Below are 27,414 nucleotides of genomic sequence, written 5' to 3'. Positions count from 1 at the left end.
AGAGTAAAGCAAATTGTCATTCTGATGCAGCAAGTGAAGCATCTCTGTATCCAAATGGGTTGGACATTATTATAATTCTATAATATAATACTGGAGAGCTAGGATGCTCACTATTCCTTAGTGTTAATAATAATAATAACAACAACAACAACAACAACAACAACAAATTTGACTGAGCTTTCTCCAAAGCTAGGGTAATTATGGTAGTAGCACCATGCCATATATGGCAAAAAGGCCTCCCCAAAGGAAACTCCTCTCACCAAGGCAGGCCTATGCCAGGCACAGTCTATAGTGAAGGTAGTGTGGACCCTTTGCGGCTTCATTTGGGCCTAAATCTGCCTCTGGGGAGAGACCCTGGCTTCCAGAGATGACATTGGCCCTAACTTTGAAAAGGCTGCTTGGGTGCAGGGTGCCCATGCCTGTCTGTGAAGATGGATTATCCTCTGGGATTAGGGAAAGCTGCGAATGCCCACGGATCCCCACAAGGAGAGGGCAGTGCTGTGATAACGCATGGGGCAGCAGCTACCGTTTCCATCTCTCAGAAGGAACAGCCTAATATGGATGGGACAAAATGTGAGTTCGTAAGGCTTGGCAAGATAATCAGAACATGAGTGACATTGGGAATAAAGCAAGCAGGGGCTGAGATTGTGGGGCAAATGAAAACAGTGTGTATGTAGTGTTGGTGAGAGGTATGCTGAGAAGAACTTGGTGGTGGCTTCAGGTAACCATTTGAAATATGATGGTTGCCCTTAAAAACTCACCAGAAGATACCTTTCCCTGGGTGATGAGCTGGTCATCTCTGTACTTCAGCGCAGTGTTCCCCAGTCTTGTGTCCGCCAGACATTTTATATTACAATTCCCATCAGCCTCAGCTAACATGACCAATGTTCAGGAATTATGGCAGCTGTAGTCCAAAACACATAGAAGGCACCAAGTGGGAGAAGGCTGCTTCAGCACATAATAATGCAACCATTAGCAGCAGCTATCATCCACATAACCACTCAGAATCCCAGGTGATGTCTGTAATGATGATAAATGTCATATTTAATGGACAGAGCCTATAGACAACCTGTGGTTAGTGCTGCCGTTTGGTCACCAATTAGGAGGCCTTCATGCCACAAATTGTCATTTGAAATGACCTGATGTTTCAAATTAGCTTTGCGATTCTGAAGTGGGAAGAGAAGTAGAAGATGGGGGGCTTACTGAAGTTGGATGGAACATCTTTTGGAAAATAAGGTTAATGGGAGTTGATGGAAGAGGAAAAATGGAACAGCAGAGCCAAAGGAGAAGACTATGCAGATTTCTGCTGTATTTCTCGGCTTTGTCCCCAACCATTTTATCATTGTTTAGCTGTGCTTGTGCTAGTCTTCTACTGTAACATGGCTGTGAATGGCACTTCACAGTAGCATTTGCACATGACAGTGGCACTGCTCAGTATCATATGCAAAATAGTTGTGCAAACCCTTCTTTGCTAGGGTGTGACAACACGTATCCTCCTGTAGAAAATTATGGGAAGACAGATCCTCCCTTTCTCCATATTACATTTGTATCTTGTCTTTCCTCCAAGGATAGAACTCATGAGGTTTCCCCTCACTGTATCTTCATAAGAACTCTGTGAATAGTTTAGGTTGTGATGTGGTGAGATGCATGGGTGAGTGGGGATTTGAAGACAGGTTTTCCTGTCCCAGGTCCAACATGGGAGCAGGCTTGCAAGGAAGTTTAGTATATGCACAATTTCCCCATAGCACAGCACACATGGTGGGGAAAAGTAATGAAACAATCTAGGCAAGTGGGTATGTGTGAATCGTAGTGCTTGATATAATTAAAGCGGAGCAGAATGCATGAGTAAACTGGAGCATAGTTATCCATTTAAAGTGTGATAGGTATGAGGTCAGCCATCATTTTCTGTTTGTGGGGCAAGGACAGAGGGAGAAGTGGAATTTTGCAGACAAAGACTATTTTACTTCTAGAGCTTTTATCGGATGGTGCTTTCACCCTTGGCAAAATGACTCAGAAATTGCAGCTGTAACGCAGTTACCCTAGGATCATAATTAACACACCCTTTTCAAGGATCTAGTTGATTGAAAGCAAAAACATATACGTATGTGGTCCCCAGGAAGTTGAAGACTATTTGTCCAATTCTGTATCTGTAAAGAAACTTAGGGAATATTCTAATCTCACAGCAAGCTGTTTTCAGCTAACAGTGGATAAGGAATTTTCTTCTTTGATAAACGTGGAGCTGTTACTCCCTTGGCACTCTATAGTTGCCTAAAGTTTGTGCATCTGAAAACTGATCCAGAACAGCTCCATGTTTAGTGAGGAACTTGCAAATAATTCAGGGGAGTTTTGAGTAATGTCTGAAAATCAACCTGAAGAATGCTTGTGTCTCTAACCATGCAATCCTATACAATCCCATTGAGCTCTATGGACCTTACGCCCAGGAGAGTATAAGATTACATCCTAACTGAAGCCAACGATGTTTCTCCAGGGAAATCCACAGAGAAATAACACAATGAGAGCTGAGCGTGTGTGTAGGAGAGTTGCATAGGCCTGTAAACAGAGCAGGGTGTTTTTCCTAGTAGTGATCTTGCTAACATGCCTACCTCAAACCCTGCTTAGACAAGGATAAGTGTGGTTTTCAGAGTATCTCATTTAACAGTAAAATGGTTTTGGCTTAACCAGAAGTGTTGTTCTGTTAATTATGAAAGGAAATGAAGGGCTTTGTTGTACACGTGTGTGTCTGCAGAAGACCTAAGGGAGAACTGCGTTGAAAAGCCTGCCTTGTTCATTAGCAGCAACTCTCCACTAGGAGACAGATAGCAACTTCCTGTTTTGCACCTTTGTTCAAAGCCATTACAGAAATGACTAAATTCCACTTCCTCTGACTTTTTGGATGTCCCCTCGACTCAGTGCCTTCTCTGTTTCTCTGGCATCGCTTCTCTTAACAAGATGGAATGCAACAATTTTCTAAACTGAATAAGTATCCATCAGTAAAGGCAAGTTGGGCACTCTGTATTTTAAACACTGATGTTAAATAATCGCAGGCTGGGTGAGCACAATTTTGTGAGCACAATTTGAAAAGTAGGGTTTTATTTTTACATGTGTGGGGGACAATCCATAGCTAACACAAGCATCAGCTTAGTACCTCTGAAAGGAGGTCCAAACAAATCGATGAATCAAATCCTGGCATGAAGTTATTATTTTATTAATAGAAAGACGTGAGCTGGTACTAGGGAGAAAATAATTAACTACTTGGAGAGAGACCAGATTGGCAGCCTGGTTGGCTCCTGCTAAATGACGAGATAGCCCTGGTAGCTTCATTCTCATCCACTACATTTTGAATGTGCTTCCATATCTTACAGTTTTGCAAAATCTCCCAACTGTATAAGGATGAGCAAGGTTGTGTAGCCAAATTTAGGATTTTCTTTGATTCTAGATGTTATTTTTTTAGGCCTCCCAGAAAACCTTCTATTTTATTTTATTTAGCTATGCTTGTGTTTAAAAATGAACAAAGATTCACAGCATCGTTGTGAATCTGGTGATGTGCTCTGCAAAAGTATTATGGGAATCTAAACATCAACATGCTTGGAACACATACTTTCACATTTAGGCACCATGAATTGTTGCATCACAATCAAAATGCACATTTCTCCAAATGTTGTCAGAATTTCATTTTATTAGCAAAATCTAGTTCCCATGTACAACAAGCACAACCGTTCAGGGGGCCTGCCAGAAAAAAGGTGACTACCCTAGACACACAGATGACATTACATCAGCCAAACACTAGTGTGTTGGATACGGACTCAGTACACATCAGAAGCTTGCACACCTAAGTATTATGCTTTCATTTAAATAGCTTTACCTTGGGAGTATGTCACACTGGCATTGTCATCCTATCAGTTGTGATAGGAGACAGCTGCAGTACTTCACAGCTCCTTATTCAGTGGCATGAGGCTTCTAGTTGAAAGAAAAGGAGTTGTGATAATGAAAAGCTCAGCCACCTCAATCAAGCAAGATCCATGTTGGAAATAGGCTTTAGTACACTGATCCCCTTCCTGGCTCAGGATCCACATAAGGAATAGCCATGTGCACTGGTCTTCCAGCTGAATGCCCACAGCTAGCAATTGGGACTATGGTTCCCGATGCCGGATTAGAAACCAGATGTGCCATGCTGAATGTATGGATGAACACAGAGAGGATGCAGGTGTACTTCTAGATGTGCATTCCATGCATGAGACCTCAACCAGAACGGTGTGGGTGGAGCATATTCCCATTGATCTTGTGAACATGTTTTAAACTCATACTGCTTAGAGTATCATCACAGCAATTAATGTAGATTAGCTTTCCATCTGTTGTGCAGAGACCACATGTCTTGTCTTCAAGTTATTTTGTTATTTAGGAGATTTTTATCCTACTCTTCAAAAGCCTCCCAGAGTAGCTAACAATAAGTTTAAAACCACAACCACAATAAATACAATAAAACACTAAGAACAATATTTTAAAAATCATTAAAAATTAGCAGCAGAAGAGATAAAATAGCTGGTTAACACACAATAGAGTCAGTATGTAAAAGGCCTAGGCAAAGGAAATATCTCGACTTGGCACCAAAAAGACGTCAGACTGAATGCCAGGTGAGCTTCCCGTGGGAGAGAGTTCCAACTTCCAGTTGTACCACAACCAAGAAGGCCCTCCTCTCCTTTGGTTACATTCTATTGCAGGGTGTCCCATTTTACTATCATTCGCCAATAAACACTTTGTATCTCAGAAAGCATAATGTTTATTTTAGGTAGTTTATTTATTTGTTAAATTTATATCCTGCCCAACTGGCAAATGTCCTTGGGGCTGTTTACAGTCATAACCCCCCCGCCCTAAAGAACAATAAAATAGCAACCAAAACAATATCAACATAACAAAATATTAAAACATTAACGGCACAATCCTATGCATGTTTAGACAGAAAAAAAGTCCTACAATTCCCAGCATTTGCCAGCCAGCCATGCTGGCTGGGGAATGCTCAGAGTTGTAGGACTTTTTTTCTGTCCAAGCACGCATAGGATTGTGCCCTAAAGAAATTAAAAATATTAAAGAGCTGGTAGTAAAGTTAATAATCAGAGCAAGCGATTCAAGATTAAATACCTGCTGGAAGAGGAAGGTCTTAACCTGGTGTCTAAATGTATACAGTGACTTTATGATTGCAGTCTGCAGGGTAGTTCCACAGATATCATGAGGATGGGTACATGAGGCTGCCCCCAAAATGTTTAGGAACTACAGCTGGCACAAAATACAATAGCTTGCCTATTTGGAGGTAATTGTGCAGGCTATAAATTAGCGTTCAGTCATAATTCATGCTGCTGGTTTTAACCGTTAAAGCCCTGAATGGACAAGGTCCAGCGTTACATAGGTCCAATGTGGAATACCAATGTGGAGCCCACTGCTTATAGAGATCAAAAGGCAAGGCCATGCTTTGAGTGCCAACTCCCTGTGAAGCTGTATCAGCAAAGGCCCGGAGCAGGGCCTTTCCAGTTGTGGCTCTGATTTTTTGGAACCGCTTTAATTGAGATTAGGAGTTGAATGTGGTCTGGTTTTAACGATTCTGATAATTACTGAAAGCCACGTTAGCGCACAATCGTGTACTCAAGATTCATTAACTAAGGGTCTGTTTATTCATCCTATGCATGTTTGGCCAGAAAAAAGACCTACAGTTCCCAGCATGCCCCAGCCAGCCATGCGATTGTGCTGTAAGGAACTCTAGGATTTGGCAGAAGCCTCATTTCACCAGCGCAACATAAGATACGCCGCCAACATGAAGGATGTGTTGGCGGAGCAACTCAGATACACCAGCGGAACACTCCACTGGCAGGCCCGTTCTGCCAGTGAAACAGATAAAACAGGGTGGAATTGTGGGCAGGAAGGTGGCAGAAGTGTGTGCTTACGCATTATCCTATTCTGCTCTAGACCACAGCACACCCCAGTTGACAGTGCACCTTTACACTGCTCTGGACCAAGAAATTTTACTCACATTGACTTCAGTGGGAGGATTGTTTTAAAAAGCCACCCCCACATCACCAGCATTGCCACAACAGAACATAGGATACAGAGTAATAACACCCAATCACAGCACACCACCACCAGTTTATAAGAGACCATGGGCCGATCTATAAGCTATGTTCAATACAAAACATGCAGCTGATCCTCACCTTTTTTCTTTACCTCTGAGTAATCATTTGGGGCCTTCCTCTGGATTGGGCCCACAGTGCACAGGTAGGGAAAGTTTAAACCTTCCCACCCAGCCACTGTTTCTCCTAAATGTGCTTCCCTCCCGGGGGCGGGGGGGAGGGCTAAAAAGAGGGGAAAGCCTCCATTGGCACCAATGGGGCATTGTTGTTTTTTGTCCCCCACAAAGGAGGGGGGATTTAGGGGACAAAAATGGCTAGGTGGAAAGGTTTAAACTTCCCCAACCTGTGCATAGTGGTCCTGATCCAGATAGATCTCACATGTGCTTACTTCATTAGAGGTAAAGAAAAAGGTGCGGATCAGAGGTGCAGATCCTGATCCGGTGTGGATCCTGATCCAGATAGGTCTGACATGTGCTTACTTCATTAGCGGTAAAGAAATAGGTGCGGATCAGCTGCATGATAAGTACTAATGTAGTGTATTGCTTAGCCCTATAACTCAGAGCATTTCTACATGAGGCTTTTACTGCATGCTCATGATTGGCCACTCATGGAAGTTTGTGGGTCCTTTACACAACATCGTGAACTTCCAGAGTGTCTCCTGCGCTTTCTGACCTTTATTCCGCTTTTTAAAAGATTGGAGATAACCCAATATGGAACGTTAATCCAATATATCAGCAGCGTGTAATGACTGAGTTGCACTATAACCACAGCACCCTCTAGTGGCTGTAAAATGAAACCTATAGAACTTGTTGAGAACTTGCTAAGAAAGAGCTTCTTTACATTAAGCAAAAATTCTGCAGCTTTGTCTTTTGGAGTCTTTGCAGATATACAATCAGTACAATACATGTGCTTCTCCCCCCCCCTCTTTTTTTGCTGGGTCCTTCCCATATGTTTTCATCTATACCGCCAGCAGATAGCGCTGTTTTATAGTGCGACTGAATTTATTTTTGGTGACTTATAAAACTTGAAATCTTGTTTTCAAAAGCTTGAAAACAAGCAGCTGGGGAATGCTGGGAGTTGTAGGCCTTTTCTCTGTCTAAACATGCATAGGATTGCGCCATTAAATATGTACCCTCTGACAGAGAACAACAGGCCCTGTGGCACTTTTGCCTTCCATTAAAGTGATCAAGGGGAATGTGTATGCCAATCAGCAAATAAACTGAGCAGGCCACATATATTGAACCATTTCCATCCAAGAATCATTGTTTTTTAAGTTGTTTTGCAACTTTCCAAACATACCATGGCAAAAGAATTTGTGAAACATTCGCTTTGAAAAGTCTGCTTCCTTTCAACCTTAATTCCAGTATGCATTTGGATTTCTTTAAATAGCAACACCATTATTATTATTATTATTATTTAGTATCATAGGTATCTTTTTATTTTTTAGTATCTTCCACTGCCGCCTCTCAAATGTTCAAGGTTTCAAAATTCAGTGCACACCATTAGGGGCACTTAGATCTACACCGTCATGCGATTCCATCATGGTGACGCTATATCCCTCTTGCGCATTTATGCCTCACTGCGCAGGCAATGACATCTGTGGCAGCATTTTGGATAAGATGGAATAAAACTCGGGAAACAACGCTAGGAAAGCGGTATACCGAATGCGTAACGTGCCCCACCACTTATCACTGTACTTCAGTACCGCTAAAAAGCACTAGTGTAGATCCAGCGTTCAGAAAATTGTGGCGTCCAGCATCGAACCCATCCCCACGGATCAACCCAAACGCCACAGCGCGCGCGTACACATCTGCCGCCCTAAGTAAGAACCGAGGCCAAAGCGATACACTGGGTCTTACCGTCCGCCCCTTCGAAGGGAAGGCGGAGCCGCGGGCGGGGGGAGGGGGAGGAGGCGCCGCCGGCCCCCCCCCCCCCCCCGCCGGCTCCCGGAGCCCAGATCCATGTGCGCGAGCCCCGGACTGTGCCGCCCCGCGACGCGCTCGCTCCCCCTTGCGAGTTTGACAGGAGTTCCGACGGGGCTTTCCCCCCCGCAGCTCCGTGGAGGAGGGCGCAGCCGCCGCCGACTCCGGCTCCCCACGCCTGGACTGCCCCGCCACCCACGCGCCGGAGAAGCAAGGAAGGCGCGCTCCGCCGAGCCGCAGACGCACCGAGACCGACTGGCACCCCTCCGAGCATGTCGGAGCCCAGCGCCCAGACGGCGGCGGCGGACAAGGAGTCGCGAAACCCGGTGGTAGGGCCGCGTTCCTTGCAGCTCCCTCTCATTCTCTACCCTCCTCCGCATTGTTCTCTCTCTCTGTCTCTCTCTCTGACGCCCCTTCCCAGTCCCCCCCACTCTCGTTTTTTTGCTTTCCTTCCTGGCTGACCTCCTCCCTGCCCTTGTTTCTCACTCCCCCTCCCTTTTTTGCTTTCCTCGCCAGGCCCAGCTGCTTTGCGGGCTGCGTTGGGGCCGCCTGGAGGAGCCCCTGGGATTCATTAAGGTGCTGGAGTGGGTAAGTTTGCCATCCCATGCAACTTTTTACAGGCGCGCTCTATTTCAGAACCCGGGGCAGGGGGGATGATGCTCCTACACAGAAATGCCCCGAGATGCTGCTCTGGAAGTTGCAGGAAAGGAAGGGAAGGGGCCACATGGGGTGTGTGGGTTTACTGGGGGAGAGGAGGTTGACTTTCTGGCTGTGGGGCCCGGGCACCATGGAGGAATAGCCAGGGAGGGAAGGAGGGAGGGAGTGCCCTCTAAGGCAGCCCTTCTATGTGCAAGGAGTCTAGGGTTTGGGGCTGGGGTATGTATGGAGCCGGCATCAGCAGTGCTCACATTTCACTCTGGCGGGTTTAACCTTTCTGGAGCTCTGATCCTGCACATACCGCGCGCCTCAACTTGTCCCTGAGCTCTCGAATTCTCTCTCTTCTCAAGCTTCCCGAGGGGAGATTAGAAACCTTGGACTTATTTATCCCCAGCAAGCGTGGAGAGGCTCCAGGGCTAGGCTTTCTACGTATTCCCCATGGGAACATGCACCTAGGAGCAGTTGGTTGCCATGAAAATCCCATTTCTGTCCATTGCAGAAGTTAAGTTTACAATTTTTTTTAGCAAAGTGGAGAAATCAATGAGCCTTATTAGACCTGAATGTACTCTATTATTCTGAAAAGGGAACAAACTCACATTTTCACCACTGAGGAAAAGCTCTAGGAGCTGTCCTATGATTTTAATCCTGCAGCACTCTGGTAACACATTGTACCAGCATTTACTTTGTCTTTAGCCAATTTTGGCACAATTTGACAGTTCTTTAGAGAGGAAGACACTTTGCCAAAAGCAGATAGCATCTCTTGAGGGACATGCAGCTGATGACTTTGATTTGTGCAGTTGCACAAAGCAAACACCAACGGTACGTACTAAAACGTTGAGAAGAATCAGGAAGGGACTTGAGGACAGATAAAAATACAGAGCTGAGCCAGCATTCTATTTCATAGAATTGCGCAGCAGGCTTCGATAGGTTTAGGCTTCAGTGTGAACACATTGCAAAAATTGGGTAGCATAAGACTTTCACTACCTATAAACCACACTCTGTATTTTACATTCTGTTATGTTGCTGTCTGGCAAAAATTCAAACCACTTTAGATTTTTAGCCTAGCTTCCTCTTGGTGACAAAATGGTTGTATGAATCACCTGGAGGGAGCAATCCTATGGCCGCTAGTCAGCGGTTAGATGGCCATAGGACACATTGGTTTCCGGGAACCGACCTTCCTCCCACTCCTGTGCTGCCTCTTAGGCAGCACGGAACAGCCCCGTGCTCTGCTCTTGTAAGAGCAGCACGGAGTGGTGTAAAAGGGGCGTTCCTGGAGGCAGGGCGGGCGGAAATGCTAGTAGGACGCATCCTATGTGTCATCCGGCTGCCGCCGCCCCTGCTCTGACTTCCCACAGCTAGACAGCCGAAATTGGCTGTCTAGCCTCAAATGCAGGGCAGGAGAAGTGTGGAGGAGATGATGCCGTCCATGCTTCTCCTGCCCTGCATTGGATAGGTGGTCGCCTCCAAGTTTGGAGGCGGCCGCCTATCCCCTTAGGATTGCGCCCCAAGAGATTTTTATTTTGGGGCATAAGCAAACATTTATGTGTGTGTCAAACAGAGAGAAACATCCATTGTTGGCCTTTTTAGTAAAAATTATGGGAAACACTAACCCCATAGGCTCTGGGTCCTGAACTGGGGTTTGAGGTCTTTTAATAGAAGCTTTGGTAGAATGAATGACAATGCTTGATTGTAGTAAAAATAACTACTGAAAAGGCATGGTAAAAAAAGAGAAAGAAGCAGTGGTAGTTTCAATTCTCCCATACCATGTTAGATCCTCTTTTTGCATGTTTTCGTATCTTGAGTACGGAGAACTATTTGTGGTGGTGCATGGCTTGTCTAGGCCATCTGTTGTGGTGATGGGATTATGATGATGGTATGTTGCTCTAACACAGCATTTTCCTTCCTGTGTAAAAGCTTTTTCTTCCCTGTACAGACTTGGAGGGCCAAGGGCCAGGATCTCTATGTCATGGCCTTCCAGTCCCCTCTTTCCTTCACAGTTCTTCTACAGACTTGGCCCTAAATTTGCACAGTTCAAGTGTGTATATTCATCAGGTCAGCACTTGGACCCTTTGCCCCTTTGTTTTGAAAGATCAGGTAGTGATGCTTGCAATTTCATCTTGTTGGGTTCTTTCCACCCTTCGGAGATAGGGAATAATGGGAGAGCTATGGTGCTATCATTAGCTACTAAATGAATGCAAACCTCATGGAGTGTAGACAGAACTGCATAGTTCATGAGAGAGGAGACAGGTGACTTGACTGGCTAATGAAGAGACCATAAGAAGAAGCTTTTGGCATAATGCTGTGTTCCAATTCTTCTAGCAATGTAGGATGGCAAAGCATTGGCTGCTTGTAAATATATCTGGACATGCTATGCTAGATCAGGGCTGCTGACTTGTTAGGAGGTAGGAACAAGTGAGATTTCAGTAGAAAGAGAGGTCATGATCTTGCAGAGTGGTTGCTCCCTTGTCGGACTAATTGTGTGTATTAGCATCTTGTAGTAATTTTTACTTTCATCTTCACTGTTGTCCCAGATAGTATGATCAACCCCTGCCTCGTTGTATGCATCGTTCACGTAGCTTTTTCTTTTTTCTGCACTTTTATTTGGACAGCCCAGTTCTGAAGTTCTCCAGTTGCAGTGGTGCAAACAGTGACTTGTGCTAAAGCTGCATCCCTTGCCCTACTAGTGCCGCCTTTCACATTTGAGCATCTCACAGTCAGGAAAGCTATAGGCAGTGGTGCACCACCTTTGATTCTAATAGCTGAGCTGTGGCTGGACCTGTTTTTTGCTGTTCACCTGTGCCGTCCAGGTACTGTAATGCAGTGCTGATTTACTAAAGCTGGAGCAAGTGCCTGGTCTAGGCTTTCCTTCTGCTGTCACGTTGTCATATATAATGCTGAACCAGCTTAGGAGACCTATATCTAGTTCTATGCGGCCCCTGTGTTGGTATGTATTCATATCTGAGTTGAGCCTAATGGGAAAACAGAACACTGATCTCGGTTCGTCTGCTCTTAATTGTTACATTTTTGTATCAAACAATAGCCAAAGTTCTTGTTTGTTTGTTTGAAGTTATCTGCTGACCCACTGTGGTGGTGAGGAAAATCTTCTTGATACAGTTTATAGGAGGCTTTTGGTGTCTGATGCCTGTTTTGAGGGTGCATTGTTGGAGCCAAAACACTTCTGTCCCATTCTCTCATTTATCATTAACTGCCTTTTTGTGATTCTCAGAAAGCCCTTTCTTGTTTTGTGATTCTCAAAAAGACATTTCTCACGCCCCTTCTTGTTTTCTCTTATATTGTGCAAAGGCAGGTAATCCAAGCAAATTGTATATAGTAATGATGAAGCTTATCATAATGACATTAGACTGAAGTTCAGTTTTGGTTCTCTACCACAAACAACACCTGTGTTTATGTACCTATCATTCTTGAGTCCCTGCAGTTTTTCTTGGGCCTTGTTGAGTAGAGGTGCATGCAGAGCTCTCGGTCAGAACAATATGCTAAACTTGAATAACCCTAATTTAGGGAGATGGAACGTTTTGGACATCTGTTTGTGATAAAGTGGCTTTTGCTTTGGGATTAATTCTATGTAGCTTTGGGTCACTGGTACTGAGACTAAAAGCTATTGAGACTGATGGAACAACTGTTCTTTGGCCTATAATAGGTGGTGAATGTAGGCCAAATCATTTTTTAATGTTTAATGCTGATGGACCTCTTTCAGTTGTCTTACTGGTGAATCAAAGAACTGAATGAACTCCGGAGATTCAACAACGAATCTTTGTTATATCTAAGGGTCCCAGCACTGCCTGGTTCGCTGCAGAGAAGAAACTCCAGCTTGCGTTCTTTATTTGATGCATTTTCTCTCATAGTTGAGAGGTAGTTCTGAGGTTACCTCTGAGAAAGTTGGCCTTCATAACCAAAAAAAATCTAGGTGACAAGCTTTTTCAAAAAAACAAAACAAAACTATTTTTCATTCTCTTGAGGGGGTGATTTATTCGGAATAAAATCGTGGGTCCAGGAAAACTCACTTGTCATCTGCAGTTTTTTCTTGATTTAAGCTGCCAGATTTGTACATCACTTGACATGGATGTGCATTGGGACATTGATATTATGGCTTTCATGCAAAGTGTTCTTATTAATGCAGTGCTGGGTCTTTATGATTCCCAAGATAAATCTGGGTGGTTGTGTATGATTTCTGAGGTCTTAGTTCATAGTAGTTGGTGAAGCCAGATACGTTGTCTTGCATGGAGTGTCTGTGCCACAGCTTGTTAACAACTGGAACACATTTGGTTCTAAACTCCTCTGCTTTTTTCTCCAGCTGTTTGCCATTTTTGCATTTGGAGCCTGTGGTTCTTTCAGTGCAGAAACAGGGGCTACTGTGAAATGCAGTGCGGAGCCTAAAGAGACGACTGCTATCATTGTGCAGTTCGGATATCCTTTCAGGTAAATGGGAGTCTTGCTGAGTGCTAACTTAGGCCATACTATGTGAAGCTAGATATTGGAGCTTAGCCTTCCCACAGCCTGATGCCCTCCTGGTGTTTTGGACTACAACTCCCAGCATTCCTGACCATTGGCCATGTTGGCTGGTAATGATGGGTGTTGCAGTCCAAAACATCTGGAGGACACCAGGTTGATGAAAGCTGATGTAACTAATAAAAAAAATAGCTAGGATTCTATTTCTAACCCTTTATTGTGCTTCTTTTTGACTACTTCATTTTAAATTTATTTAAATAAAAAAATGTTCAGTGCTATGCACTACTTTAACTTGAGGTGCTCATTACTGCAGGCTGTTTTTCAAGACATTCCTATAGGACTGACCTGAAGGTTTTAACTATTGACTCAAAATATATTGGATTTACGGATGAAAGAATGGCACAACTTACTGGAGTGACTGCTAGAATCTTCCTCGTACTGGCTGAGATGCAGAGAACCCCTTTAGGCATGTCAAAGGGCTTGGACATGCTTAGTAGGATTTCTGATTTGAACAGCGCATGCACATGCACACACCATACTTTAAACTGCTTTTGGTTTCAAAAGTGTTTTGACATGCAGCATGAAGAGCTGCTGATCAAGAAACACAAGCCCAAAGTCCCCTTGGGTTCATGGAACTAGAGACATGGTTCTTTGGATACTTCCACTGCCTCCTAGCACAAAGAAGTTTAGGAATGTTGCCACAGAGGAATATAGTTCAGCTAAGAGGCAAGCTATTATTTGCCATAATATGAACTATATCTCAGCTATTGTTCTGGAGCTAGCAAAAAGAAAAGTGATCATTGGATCCCAGATGGGTGAAGCAGTCATTAGACAAATTTGTACAGAATGATGGTAGTTACAGCACACATCAGGTCAATTCCTTGCAAGTTCACAGGAGGGGTGAACTATTTAGGATAACCAGACAGAGGAGCTGTTAGCATTTCTGATACCTTTAGCTGTGAAAGGCTATGTATGCATCATAGGTTGAATAGACGTTGCTGTCAAGAGGATACAATGTAACCCAGAGGTCACAATGGGATGTAGGAAAGAAGGCAATCTCTTAGATCAGGGATGGGCAAATTGTGACTCTCCAGATGTTTTGACCTACAATTCCCATCATCTCTCCCCATTGGCTATGCTAGCTAGGGCTGCTGGGAGTTTTAGGCCAAAACATCTGGAGTGCCACAAGTTGCCCACCCATCTTAGATACATAAGGCTCAGCTGCTGTCTGCTGTCAACATTTTAACGTGTTACCATATACTTGTATATTTTACATTCCTTTTCTGAACGTATGCTTTTGACAAAATCTGTTCTCAGCCACATAAGCAATGTAGATAAATGTTTCAAATACAACGCATAAGGAAGCAACCCAGCATGAGAAAATTCTTGTCACATTGCATGGGATGAGTTAGGAAATGTGCTGACATGCAGTTCTTTTGTGATCTACAGAGAACCTCATGGGTGACCCAAATGCTAATTCAAATGTTGGTGTTTCTGGGCAATGCATTTGTAGAAATGTGCCCTCATATTTAAGCTTTTCTTTATTTCCTGTTGGGCAGATCTCTTCAGTTCTGCTTTGACAACTGGCAACCACCCTTCCCCTCCCCCAAGACACCAGAACCTCCTAGGGGAGTCTCTCTGCCTCAGGCATTCCCCCAGACTTGGAGCCCTTAAAGTGAAGCATCACATTCTCCAGCTTCCCCAACTTGCAGTTATTTCAAATGGACAGGGGCATGGAAGTCCTTGGTTGGAGGCAACATTGCTGCATCAGCACCTCCACAGACAGCCTGAGGGGAGGGGGGGTTTGTTGTTGCCAGCTACAGTACCTCACTTCCCAAGGCAATAGCACCACCTTCTTGGGGGTTTCCATCTGCCTTGGACTTCTGTTTCACTAGGAGCCCTGGTGTTTGAATTGAGTTTTATCTCCTCCCCCCCCCCCCAGCTTTTCTGGTTTGAATGCATGATGTTGTATTTCAAATGGCACTTGGAGTGGTGGCAACCTCATGTAGGGCTGAAAGGCAAGGTAAAAATAATATAATGTAGTTAAAACTGTGAAGAGCTGAGCTTTCTAAGGGCAGTTCCACTGGCGAGTTTAGCACATGTCAACTAGATCGGTGCACTGTTTCTTTATTATATTTTTTAAAACCGCCCAATAATCAATGTTGTCTGGGTGGATTACAAACAGATAAGAGTCTAAAATGCCATAAAAACAGTTAAAAATATACAATATAATAGAAATACTTAGAAGAATAAAATACAATGCTATGCTAAGCAACAAACAGTACAGGTATCGATAAAACAGCCATAAAGATCTAGAACTAGGTCCCTGCCCTGATTACTGCTATTTGAAATAGCAGACCAAGAGATAGCAGAAATGCGTCATCCGAACTGATCCCAAACAGTGAATTATAGCACAAAACCCCTGGTGGTCATTTCCACTCCCCCTCCCCAAATGCATAAGGGTGCTTGCTCTCAGGCCAGTAATGCACCTGTGAATTCTGAATGCTCTCTGACTTGCTTTGTGAGGACGGGGAATGTCCTTCGCTGCAAACTTAAAAGCAGCAGCTGACCTGACACATCTGTCATCAGTTGAGAGACGTATAAACAGATGAAATACATTAGAAAAGTTATCTTTTTTTGCTGCACACTCTCTGTCTCTCTCCAAGTCTTAGTGATCAGTATACTGGAGACAAATGTTTGCAGCTTTCAGCACTTGCTACTGCCAAAAATAAGAGACTGAGTTAGATCGTGGGTGGCATTCCTAGGTCCTTTTTGGCATGCTGGATCAGGAGATTACCTTTACTTGAGAGCAAGTTATCAACAGTAGTCAAGGCACTGTACGTCAGTGACTTGTTGGATGTGCAGAAACGAGACCAAAGTTGGAATGAAATCAATTTTATGCTCAGTGTATGAAAGATGTGAACATGGTTATATCTCTGTGCATCTTTGCCTCGCTGCCAACATCTGATAGCTATAAATAGAGGCATGTCTGTGAAGTCTGTTGAAATGCCTTTGGCGAGAAGGAGAACAAATTGGGAGGGGTGGTTGTGGTGCTGTCAGTGGCAGCACAGAACAAAATATCTGGTGAATATTCTCTTGAAATAATGAATTGTTGTGTATTGGTTGAGAAGCTCTTTAGATGGAGGAGGTCTTTGCTCCCATCCTTTGAGACACTCTTGATATCTAGATTATATAAGGGTATGGACAGATAATGTGTACTTTGGCAAATCACTGCACCCTGCAACTGTTTCCCTCCTGGTCATGTCTTCATTGCATGGAACCCTGTGCAGTGGTGTTGATTAAATTATTATCTAGACAAACCCTTAGATTCCTGCTTTAAATTGTAAACTATGAGCTTAAGTATGTCTTCCTTATAACTTTTCCAAGAGGTGTGTTCAACATACAGTTCATTAAAAGATAATGTAGAAACAGAAATGGAAATTTTAACTATTATCTGTTGAAGCCAAGTATTACATTTACATTTTTCAATTGAAGCTTAGCCACCTTTTTATTTTCCTGCTAAATTCTCTGCTGGTTTCTGTGGATTCAGGTGTATTAAAACCAGTGGTACAGTTTCATATAACCTACAAAGGATTTGATCTGGCACACCTAGGCAGATTGGCTTTATAGTTCTTTACTGCAATGGGAGGGAAACCTTCTGACTTTAAGGTCAGTAAATGCTCAGTTTTATATTGGAAGGTAGGGCTCAAACTACAGAATGTCTGATGGTAATACCAGCCTGGTTCAAATGGCACTAGTGGGAAGACGCTGTAGGCTATTTATATGCAGAGAACTACTGGTGTTATACAACCTGATGGCAGCTAGGTGGAGAGCTGTGATAACTCTTCTTAGTAACCAAAAACTATATCCATACAGCTAATATTTATCCAATTTCTGTCATCCACTTGATATCCCTGGTCTCTTTGCAGACAGATACATACACTTAAGTCACACTTTTATAGAGCCCTAGCTAAGCCAATTTTCTCCATAATATGGCTACTGCAATTCTATGCAACATCATAGTAATTGCTTTGGGGAGCTGGTAGTGTAAGGTGAAAAACTGATCCTACTAGGTGGTAGCTGCTTGAGCAGACTTGGTGGCTTTGTTTGCACAGAAGAGTAAGCCAGGATTTGTGAATGAGCTGCATCCTGGTGCACCCAGCCTGTTTGCTCCTGCTGGCATGGCTGGCTAAACTAACCTGAAAACAAAAGCTTACCATGATGTTCCAACCTGGGTTCCTGGTTTGTTGCGCCATTGAGAAGACAGGATTGTAAACCAGGGTTTGTTCTTAGCTTATGAGTCCTAGCTCATTTAGGAGCAACAAACCAGGATTCAGGGTTTGGATATCAGGATTCACCAGATAGGTATTGATAAAATCCTGGCTTACCGATCTGTGCAAACACAGCAGTAAATTGCCAGGATAGCGACATCTGTCATAGACTAATATGCTGGCAATCTTGGTAGCAAGCTAATTGAATACCATGGCAACAAGTGTTCTTAAAGAAGTATAGGCTGCCTGTACTCCAAAACTGAAGTATTCACTGGAAACAGAAAAGCAGTATCTCCTGGTTTTAAGGAAAAGAGTCACATAGGGCATGGAAAAACATTTGTTCTACTCACGTATCTTTTTAAAGTTATATCATTGCAAAAGAGGGTTGATCCTTCAGGATCAGAGTGAGATGTGCTATCAAAGCTGGATGGATAGGGAAGGCTCAACTTATCACCAGGCTCTGAGATAAATGTACTGCTGAGGTTAAGTGGAGGCCCAGATTGCTCTCTTCCATGGGAAGAGTGACATAGGCAGGAGCCAGACTATAGTTCAGAGACCCTTTTTCAGAGAGCTGGAGGCAGTTTGAAAAAGCAGGCTATATATGTTCATCTAACTTTCATTTCTGATAAATCAGGTTTTAAAATCTGTTTGATCTGAGGTGGGAGTGGCACAAAAAAAAAGTGTATGCGTCCTGGGAGTCCATGGGGCAGTATCCAACACTGCTGGTCCGCTTATGCTACTGACATACACATAGTGCAGGTGACGCTAGTGCTTTGCCAGTAGCATAAGCTGGTGCAACAAGTTTTCAGGGGAAACTCGTGCCGCCTTACGCTATTGGTATACTGCTAGAGGTAGCTTGTACTAGTGGTACATCAGTAGCATAAGCGGACTAGTGGTGTTGAATGCCTTTCAATGCCTTTTTGAAACCACTTTCATCTTGCCTAAAAAATTATTGTTTGTCTCCAGCCTGATTCCTGTTTGTCAGAGGTGCCTTGTGGCCTAATTCCCCTGTACCAGATATTTAAACTGTACTAAACATTTTGTTTGTTTGCCTCTCCTTTTAATCTTGATCAGGTTGTACAAGGTCCCATTTGATATGCCAGACTGTGCTGAAGGATCTACTGGCAAACGGGCGCTGCATCTCATGGGAGACTTTTCAGCACCTGCTGAATTCTTTGTGACCTTGGCCGTTTTTTCTTTCCTGTATGCCATGGCAGCTCTTGTAATCTATTTACGATTTCACTCCCTCTACAAAGAGAATAAGAGGCTACCCTTTGCGGTAAGATCTCCATTTGCTCTTTGAGATTCAAGCCCTGTGTGAAAAAAACAGCGTCTAAGGCTGCAATCCTATGTAAACCATAGAGTAAGTTCAATTGAAAACAATTAGACTAGCTTCTGAGTAAACATGTATAGGATTGCACTATTAAGTGCCTTTGAGATTAGAGGCAATTCTTAATTCAAATGGGCCTAGTTTACATAGGACTATCATTGGATACTGCCCCAAAGATGAACTTACACAACCAAACTATGTGTTGAGTGGATCTGGGCTGTATCCATCCTATGAATCTTGCCCTGCAATAATGTGACATGATAAGTTGCGTCTGCTGAAATTGCTGCTTCTACCCAACTATTAAATACGTAGGTCCCTCATCTTGGTCATCCCTCATCTAGGGTGAAATCTCTGGGCCTTGTTAATAGGAGGAGTACTCTGAATTAGGTGGCAAAGGCTAGTTGAAACTGCAGACTATCCATGCTAAAGTGAAATATCATTAAACTCCTCTCTTGAGGGACATGTACAGCCACTTGAATTGTGATGATTCTGTATCACTTGTATATCCTGCCAGAGTATATTGGGTAGCTGGACATGGATATTTTGGAACACTTAAATCGCTGTGTAAAGGGCCCAAGTAATTAGATGGAGGGATAGCCCAGCATCCAGAGCCCTCAATGCCTGCTGTTTTGGACAGAACAGGGAGAGCAGTCGTGCTTTGAGATGGATTGTGGTCTTTTTTTAATGTTTTAAAAATGTAATCAAGATCAAATAACAAAACACATGCAATAAATAATACAGAATCAAATCCAATTACGGGCCTTTAAAAATAAACAAATCCAGCTTACTCAACTGGAATGTATTAGTCCAAAATACAATAAAGGGGAACCACCTTAATGTAAGACTAGAAAAAGTAATTTTCCCATTTCTTCTGTAGACCAAATCAGTCAACCTATCCATACCATTAACTCCAGACTTCCATTCTCTTATACTTGGAAGTTTTGGCCACTCTGCAGTATCCTGCCAAAACAATCTTGGCCGCAGTTAGTAAATTAACAATAAGCAAAACCTGATTTATATTTGAGACATCAATTATATGATTAAACAAGATAACTAATGGATTCAGCCTCAATCTCACCCTAGTTATTTACTCAGTGTTGTTTAAAATATGAGCCCAATAGTCTTGTAGCATAGGGAAAATCCATAAAATATGAGCCAAACCTTCAACTAATTCTCACACCTAATTCTCCAACTTCCAGCAGCCAAAATTATTAGTCCCGGAAATTCTGTTGTCTTTTCAGGGTCATATACCACCACTGAAAAATTATTTTTAATTGGGCTTCTTTTAATTTAGTATACACTAAAAAAAATGAAAATTGTTTATATCAAATACCTTTTGCCAAGCCCTTTCTTCAATCACAACCCCTAAATGTCTCTCCTGTGTTGACGTATAAGTTTCCTTAACTTTCTTAAGAGACATAAGCAGTTGTGTTCTGAGATGGAGCTATTGTGGTCTTGTCTGTTTTTCTTCCCTGCAGGACTTCTGTGTGACCGTCTCATTTACCTTTTTCTGGTTAGTGGCATTCTCAGCTTGGGGCAAGGGCCTGTCAGATGTGAAAGGAGCTACACGCCCTTCCAGCCTCATTGCGGCCATGTCAGTGTGTCAACTCAAAACAGCCGTGTGCAATGCTGGGGCCACACCTTCTATGGGTCTGGCCAACGTCTCTGTGGTAAGAGTGATCCAGGGCCTAAGATTATGTAGTTCGGTGGAGAAAATGGTGGGGATTCAGTTGCATTGGACCAGATGTGATATAGCTCCATGTACTTTAATGGAGCTCAGTCATTTTGACACCTGAGACCCATGAAAGCATTTAAGCTTTTTAAGCTTCAGTCAGAATAAGAAGGTCTGAAGCAGGGGTAGGTAACCTCTGTGGGTCCATGGGCACATTTGGAAATTTGATAAACTGTCCTGGGCACCACGACAAAATGGCTGCTATGGGAGGTATGCCTAGTCACTGTGTAGCCCAGAGGCATTATCAACAGGAAATGAAGATAGCAGCTGCTGGAACACCTCACTTTGCTTTGAAGTGATCCCAGCTGTCATTAAGAAAATGTGTTAATTAAAAAAAAAAGAGGGAGCAGTAGGGCACCTTGATGGGCACCAGGAAAGGTCCCTGGGGCACATTGATGCCCATGAGCACCACATTGCCTACCCCTGGACCAAAGTAAAAGCAAATGATAATTTAAAGCTAAAGATACTGATGCTAAAGATAGTGATAAAGGCATTGTAGTCTTTCCAAATAGTGTCCACAGTGTATGTTTGCCACAAAAAACAGCTGCTGACAATAGAGACCTACCTGAATGCTAACATTAAAAAAACCTCAGTGCAATTTGTGTTTCTATTTCCTAAGTGCATGCTGAGCAAAAAAAAAGTCTTGCCCTTTTTCATCTGTTCAGCAGTGAAAACATTTTACCCACTTGTACTGAGTAGAAAAGATCTGACTCCTTTTTTCCATCTTCAGTTTTCTTAGAGGATTGGTGACATATTTTTATTTTATTATTATTATTATCATTATTATTATTGTTATTAATCATCCCAACTTCTTTCCTCTTGCGAGGAACCCAAGGCGATTTGCATGGTGGTTGTCCTCTCCATTTATGCTCACAACAACCCTGTGAGGTAGGTTAGGCTGAGAGTCAGTGACTGGCCCAAAGTGACCCAGTCTATTGGGGACTAGAATCCAGATCCCCTGAGTCCCAGTCCAACACTCTAACCACTACATCACACTGCCTCTATAACAAATGTTTGTTTTGGTTGTTTTTAAATATTTATAGGCCGCCCAAGGCAGCAAACAACAATAGAAATATAAAATTATATAATGTAACATTATATTTAAAACTTTGCAATTCCCAAAAATGACTTTTGAAATTTAAAAACCACAGAAAAATAGTACATTTCAAAATATAATTCAGACAGTACAAAATGATTTCCAAAGCCACAGCAATAAAACAGCAGCATGTCCAGTAAAAACACATACATTAAAAGCTACAGGTAGATTTTTAGGTGGGCAATCCTATGTCCACCAAACAGTGTCTGTGGGAGCATAGGATAGTTCGGTTTTCTGGCTCTGATCCTGGAACCAGGAAATCATGCTCCCTCCCCCTCCCCTTCATAGATGGTGCAGAGAGAACCATGCTGGCTACCTCTCCGTGTTTGGAAACAGAGTGCGGAGACAGGGAAAAGGGGGCGTTTCCGGGGGTGGGGAGGGCAGGAGACCAGGGCAGCTGTATTATGCCATTTCCTGTGGCTGCCCCAGCCTCCTTCCCTCCCCCTCTGAGGCGCTGCTGCTAGACGGGTGAAATCTCCCATCTAGCAGAAATGGAGGGTGGCTGGAGTGCAGAGCCACCACTCTCCTGCTGCCCTGCACTGGATACTTGTCAGGCTCCCACTCTGGAGGCTGCCATCCAGCTGGGTAGGATTGCACCCTAAAAGGCTTTTTGAATACCAAGACAGAAGGGACCAGTGTACATCCTTTGGGAGGGATTTCTGTATAGTAGCGTCCACCACAGATCTTATTGCTCTTGTGCCTAATTGCATTGCTCTGCTTTTAAGTTCTGTGGGTTGAAGTGTTTTAAGTGTTTGTATTGCACACACCTTGACAGTCTTTGACTAAAAGCCAGTACAGAAATACTTTTAGGGTTTGATGCTATGCCTGTTTAGACAGAAAGAAAAAGGCCTACAACTAGCAGCTAGCCAGCAATGGGGCATGCTGGGAGTTGACTGGGTCATGTTGGGAGTTGTAGGCCTTCTATCTGTCTAAACATGCATAGGATTGTGGCTTTAATAAATAATAAAAGGTGGCTCAATGGGCAGGGCCTCCAGTGTTGATTTCAAAGCACAGAAGGGTTCTTATGGACATAGGCAGTCGTTCAAACAATCTGGCCCCAAACTATGTAGGGCTTATGTACTGCTTAATACAGTGCTGCTGGTTTAAGCTGTACACAAGGAAATTTAATATAGCTTCCCCAAGCTCCTGCCCTCCAGATGGGTTGGATTGCAACTCCCAGCATTCCCAGCCAGCATTGGGTTGGTGAAGGCTGCTCTAATATATGCAATACTACCTACTTAGTGGTGACCTGACTACGTACTTCAGTAGTTGGAGATCAGCAGCTGGAAAACAGGCAAACAGACGGGGCATTTCGCCGAAGGCCACATTATTTTGTCATGGATTAATTGGTTTTAAATTATTCAGTTTTTGGATTCACAAATATGGGTCATAATCACCACTATGCATGAATGTGCATTGAAAACTGGAAGAAATTTGCCATTTTACTGTTCTTCTATTATGGTGATGACTTGAACAAAGGGCATTAAGGAGGAACGTGGCTGGTCTGGCATGAGCTTTGAGTACATAAACGCTGTTCTGAGAGATCTTGACTAAGTGCTTTATTAACTATGCGCTTCTCTCTTTTTTCTCAGCTGTTTGGCTTTGTCAACTTTATACTGTGGGCTGGAAACTGCTGGTTTGTTTTTAAAGAGACCCCTTGGCACGCACAAACCACCAACAAGGAGAGCTCTGCTGAACAAGGAGCTGTTGATAAGCAATAAGGAACCTTCCCCCTCACTCCTGAAGCCTCCTCTTCCCCCACCAAGAACAGACAGTGCCTTGTCTTGCCTACTTGCTCATCCCATTTCACAGCAGGGCAGGAAATGTGCCTTCTCTGTCATCTTTGCTGCTGTCCAACAGTCATCCTGGCTTCCCTCTGTGGCTATTATGGGATGCCTTCCTCCAGCTGAAATCAGAGGTCCTCTTGTGGTCCTAGATATACAGACTGTACAAGGTTATAACAAAACTCTTCTTCATTTGGATTTTTAAAAAATATAACTGTATGTTCTGGTATATTGTAACTTTGGTCACCAGTCCTAGGTTGTGTGGCATTGTTTCTTCAGAGCTGATTTGACCAGTTTATAAAGGCAAAAAAGCAGGTAGAGTCAGATAAGAGCATAGAGAGAACTCGGACATTAGTGCCACAGGACCTGGAGCATCTAGGCACCTTTGAGAGTAAGTACACTTCCTATTCTGCAGCCATAATAAAAGCAGAAACAGCAACATACTATCTGGCTTAGCACCAAAATAAAGGAGAAAAATTAAGGGAATATTTTTTACTTTCGATAGACTTGAAGCAATTGTGTTAAGTTATGGAGTAAGAACATGCTGACATCGCTCTCTCTCTCTCTCTCTCTCTCTCTCTCTCCCGCTTAAACTCAATTGGATTAAAGTTTAAGATACTGTTTGCCAGCAGGTGGCTAGTTCATCTTTGCATGGCAAAGATCTGGTGGTTCTTCTCTTTTATTTCTGGATGTACAAAGATGTACACTGTGTCTATGCTGAGCCACAAGAGCTGACTTCTGCCAGTGTGAGCTGTTTAACAGCTGTTGGCCTCTGCATCTCTGCACTGTCTCTTATACATATAGTGGAGGCAAACCCTTCCTTCACTACACAGAAGTAGAGTCAGTGGAGTATTTTTGTCACTCCCTTGATGAAAACCTTAGACATCTGTTTCAGTATCTTTCTGACTTTTTGTTTTACTTTTAAATAAAACAAAATAAAGGCCTTCCTTGAGTAATTTCGCTCAACTTCTAGGATAGTTGGTTATAAAACTATGGCCCCGGAGGCCTAGGGAATTCATTTCCTGGCTGACAAACATGCAGAAAGGGGATGGAATTCTGTACAACTTGTTATGTTATTGAGAATCTTCATGGCTAGTGACTTTAGTACTGACCCTTGAACCCACTAGTTCAACGGTCAGTTAGAAACTGCTGAGCCCTAAATTTTGTGGTGTGCGTTGTCACTGAACTCGCGTGTGCCACTATAATCTACCCATAACCCCTTTAACTCCATTGTGGCTGTAGACAGTTGGCAGTAGAACTTTATAGAACATTTGATGGAGGCCTGATGCAACATGGGCATTTTTAAGGAAGTTTCAAGGATCCCTGGATGTCTCTCTGGCAGATGATGGGACCACCAGAACCCCAGTTTAGGCGAGCATTAAATCTGTCCTCTTTCTCTGCATCTTCTTAATCATAGAAACAACTTCCTCTTGCATATATGAAGCAGGTAGTTCAGGAGAGGGGAACTGTTCACTTCTCATGTTCACTTCTTCCCTCTACTGATCATGCCATTGACACAAGCAAGGGTCTGGAGCATGACTGTGAGTTTTCTCTGAACTCTTCTTGTTGCCCACTTTCTGAATCCTATAGAGAAGAAGCTCCCCCAAATCCTTAAATCCCTGTACTTCCATATGTCTAGTCTTGGAGGAGGAAAATGGCTTTTCAGGAGGTGGGGATGCAGTAGGATGGGGATGCAAGTTCTTTCTCTGCTGTATTAAACCTTTCACATCAGACCTTGTCTGGTCTTGGTCTTTCTCTTATTTCCTCCTTCTCTTCCTCCTTTCCATGCTGGTAGAGAGGAAATCTTATCTTACAGGAGGAGAAATATAATGGTGCTTTGTTAGGTGTGGGACCTCTGTGTTAAGCATACTGCCTTTGTACTTTTTGTAAATTTCCCTCTTCTTCCCTAGTTTTGATTACTGCGATTGCTTCTATATCACAGCGCAGCAGCCTTTATGGAATCCTGTGACATCTCTGCAGTGAAACTACAAAGGCTGAAACAAACAGTCATCCATGTGGTGCTGCAGTGTCCACATTTCGTGCAACATAAGGGGTAGTATAAACAAAAAAGAAAACTGCCTAGGTAGTAGGAAAGAGGCTTCTCTCAAGCTTCCAGACCGTCATTTAGAATGACATTTCCTGGTAATCTGAGAAACAAACAAATTGTGTGTTGTTTTTTTACTGCATCTTTGTGGAAGCAGCTTTTTGCGTGAGTGTGTTCTGTGGTTGCTCATTACAGGGAGTCCTATAGTCTCTCTCTGAAGCACTTGAATACAGATATCCTGGAACCCTGAGAAAGTAGATCAACCCTCCATGAGTCTAGTTGGATACACAAACCTTTCATCTTGTACACATGCCTGATTCCTTCTTCTATATGCTAACTTCTTGTCTGAGGTCCTCAGCTAGAATAAATGAATGCCACAATTGAGTGCTGCCACTTGATACCAGCTGAGGATCTGACCTTTGTGCATAAGCCATAGGCTGCCTCAGCGATGCTGCTTCAAACATTGGATGTGTCTAGTGCAAACAGAAGCAGGAATAAATTGCTGAGGGTTGTTACCCAGTTGGCAGGAATGGTTCCAGGAAAAGCAGATAGTAAGTGCATACCATTGATCATGCTGCAGATTCTGCAAGTTACTTTCCACATGGCCCAAGTTCTTGTGAATTTGCTTGTCTCTGTATTTTTTTAGGGAAAAGAAAGATAATATATAGTTTGGCCAAGTAGCATTACATTTGGCATTTCCCCTATGCACAGCAGCTGAACGGGCAGCAGGTGCAGGATGCTTAAGACTCTTGTGGGTTTTCTTCCTTTTTGGATATACCCATTGCACTGAAACCACAGTCATCCTATATGACTAGCTTGCTGACTTCAAGCTGTACATTAGGCATGACACAACCCTCCTCTGTGATGGAGCCCCACAAGACAGACTTCAAGCAGATGCCTGGGGACAGGCAGAATATCTATTGGAGAGGGGGAAGGGCCAACCTTGGCTTGTACTAGCTTTGTATTTTGTGGCCGAATTTGTTTGTTTGTTTGTTTGTTTTGAATAGGGGTGAGAGGAGGGTCCAGGCTTGGCATCTGTACAAGTGTTCAATATAGGAAACAGTGTGGTTAGTGACGCACAAAGAGACAGTACCCAGAATATCCACCTGCTCTGCAATGTTCTAAAAAAGCCACAATTTTTACTGAAAGTGGAGCAAAAACCAACAGCTGTTACTGAATGTTCCTGGGTGTGGTCTGTCAGCTCTGTCTACTTTCTCAGCTATTCACTCTTCTAGAGGCAGTACGTTGCATGTTTTTTGTCCCTCCTGGTGATTGCTAGTGTGGCTCTAATAAAGTGTCTTGAGAGTTTGCTCTGAAGGATTGCTGCCTTTGGGCAGGTCTTCTTTGTGCTTGCCCACTGTTTCCATTTCCATTTCCACTTTGATCTCTGTCCAACCCAGTTCAGAAAATTCAGTAACTTGTCAAGAATTTTATTGCTATACCGGCTATCCTTAGCACAGCATCAGCTGACACGAGTAGTGTTTTGGAGCCCTTTTATCTGCTGTATCATCCACAGTTGGCATGGTATACAGTGCACTATCACAAAGATAATCACATACATGTACTGAAGTTTGGCATCTTGATGAGGGATGATTTCTGACTTTCTAAGGCTGTGTACAGATATTAGGCAATAACTACTTTTGCCAAAGGCTTGGAAGTGATATTGTAGACGTACCATTGCCTATGGTATACACATTCAGTTTGTGTTCAGTCATGGTCTCTGGTCAAACTTGTTTAGTAGGTTGGTATAGTACTTTGAGTTATAAAGTGAAAGGGCTGATAGGTCAGAAATGCCCGGAGGTGTGACCACTATTGCTGCAATAGATGTGTGTATGTTGGTGGACTGGCAGGGATGCTTACTGAATAGTGCCCAAGATTTTAAAAAAAAAAATAGGTGGGGAGACCAGGCCAAGATCACCCAGTGAGCTTCATAGCTTAGTGGGGAATTTGAACCCAGGTCTTCAGATTCTGCAGTACACAAAAGAAAATTGAACT

The 27,414-nt window shown here is 43.3% G+C and overlaps 1 protein-coding gene across 2 annotated transcripts; it reads left to right on the top strand.

Annotated features, from left to right (window-relative positions):
- Positions 1-266: 266 nt before the first annotated feature.
- On the top strand, positions 267-27,414 carry SYPL2 (synaptophysin like 2). 2 transcript variants are annotated; one of them, XM_084848302.1, is made up of 6 exons: positions 267-573; positions 8,555-8,626; positions 13,008-13,132; positions 18,508-18,712; positions 20,242-20,433; positions 23,184-27,414. In XM_084848302.1, exons 1-6 carry the CDS (start codon positions 511-513, stop codon positions 23,310-23,312), a joined length of 786 nt encoding a protein of 261 aa, XP_084704428.1. In that variant the 5' UTR covers positions 267-510; the 3' UTR covers positions 23,313-27,414. The 2 variants fall into 2 exon arrangements, with proteins under 2 accessions (XP_084704428.1, XP_084704429.1); XM_084848303.1 differs by lacking the exon at positions 267-573 and adding an exon at positions 8,026-8,367.

This window comes from Heloderma suspectum, chromosome 4, assembly GCF_057233095.1.
Source record: "Heloderma suspectum isolate Gila_16-S chromosome 4, 16-S_ref, whole genome shotgun sequence".
NCBI classification, from domain to species: domain Eukaryota; kingdom Metazoa; phylum Chordata; class Lepidosauria; order Squamata; family Helodermatidae; genus Heloderma; species Heloderma suspectum.
This window is presented reverse-complemented; position numbering and strand designations above follow the sequence as displayed.

What these genes read in the sequence shown, in the direction of transcription:
- SYPL2 (XM_084848302.1), top strand. Translation starts at nt 511, where the DNA reads ATGGGGCAGCAGCTACCGTTTCCATCTCTCAGAAGGAACAGCCTAATA. An exon ending in TCATTAAGGTGCTGGAGTGG is followed by an intron (nt 8,627 to 13,007) that starts GTAAGTTTGCCA and finishes TTTTTTCTCCAG; the next exon opens with CTGTTTGCCATTTTTGCATT. An exon ending in ATAAGAGGCTACCCTTTGCG is followed by an intron (nt 18,713 to 20,241) that starts GTAAGATCTCCA and finishes TCTTCCCTGCAG; the next exon opens with GACTTCTGTGTGACCGTCTC.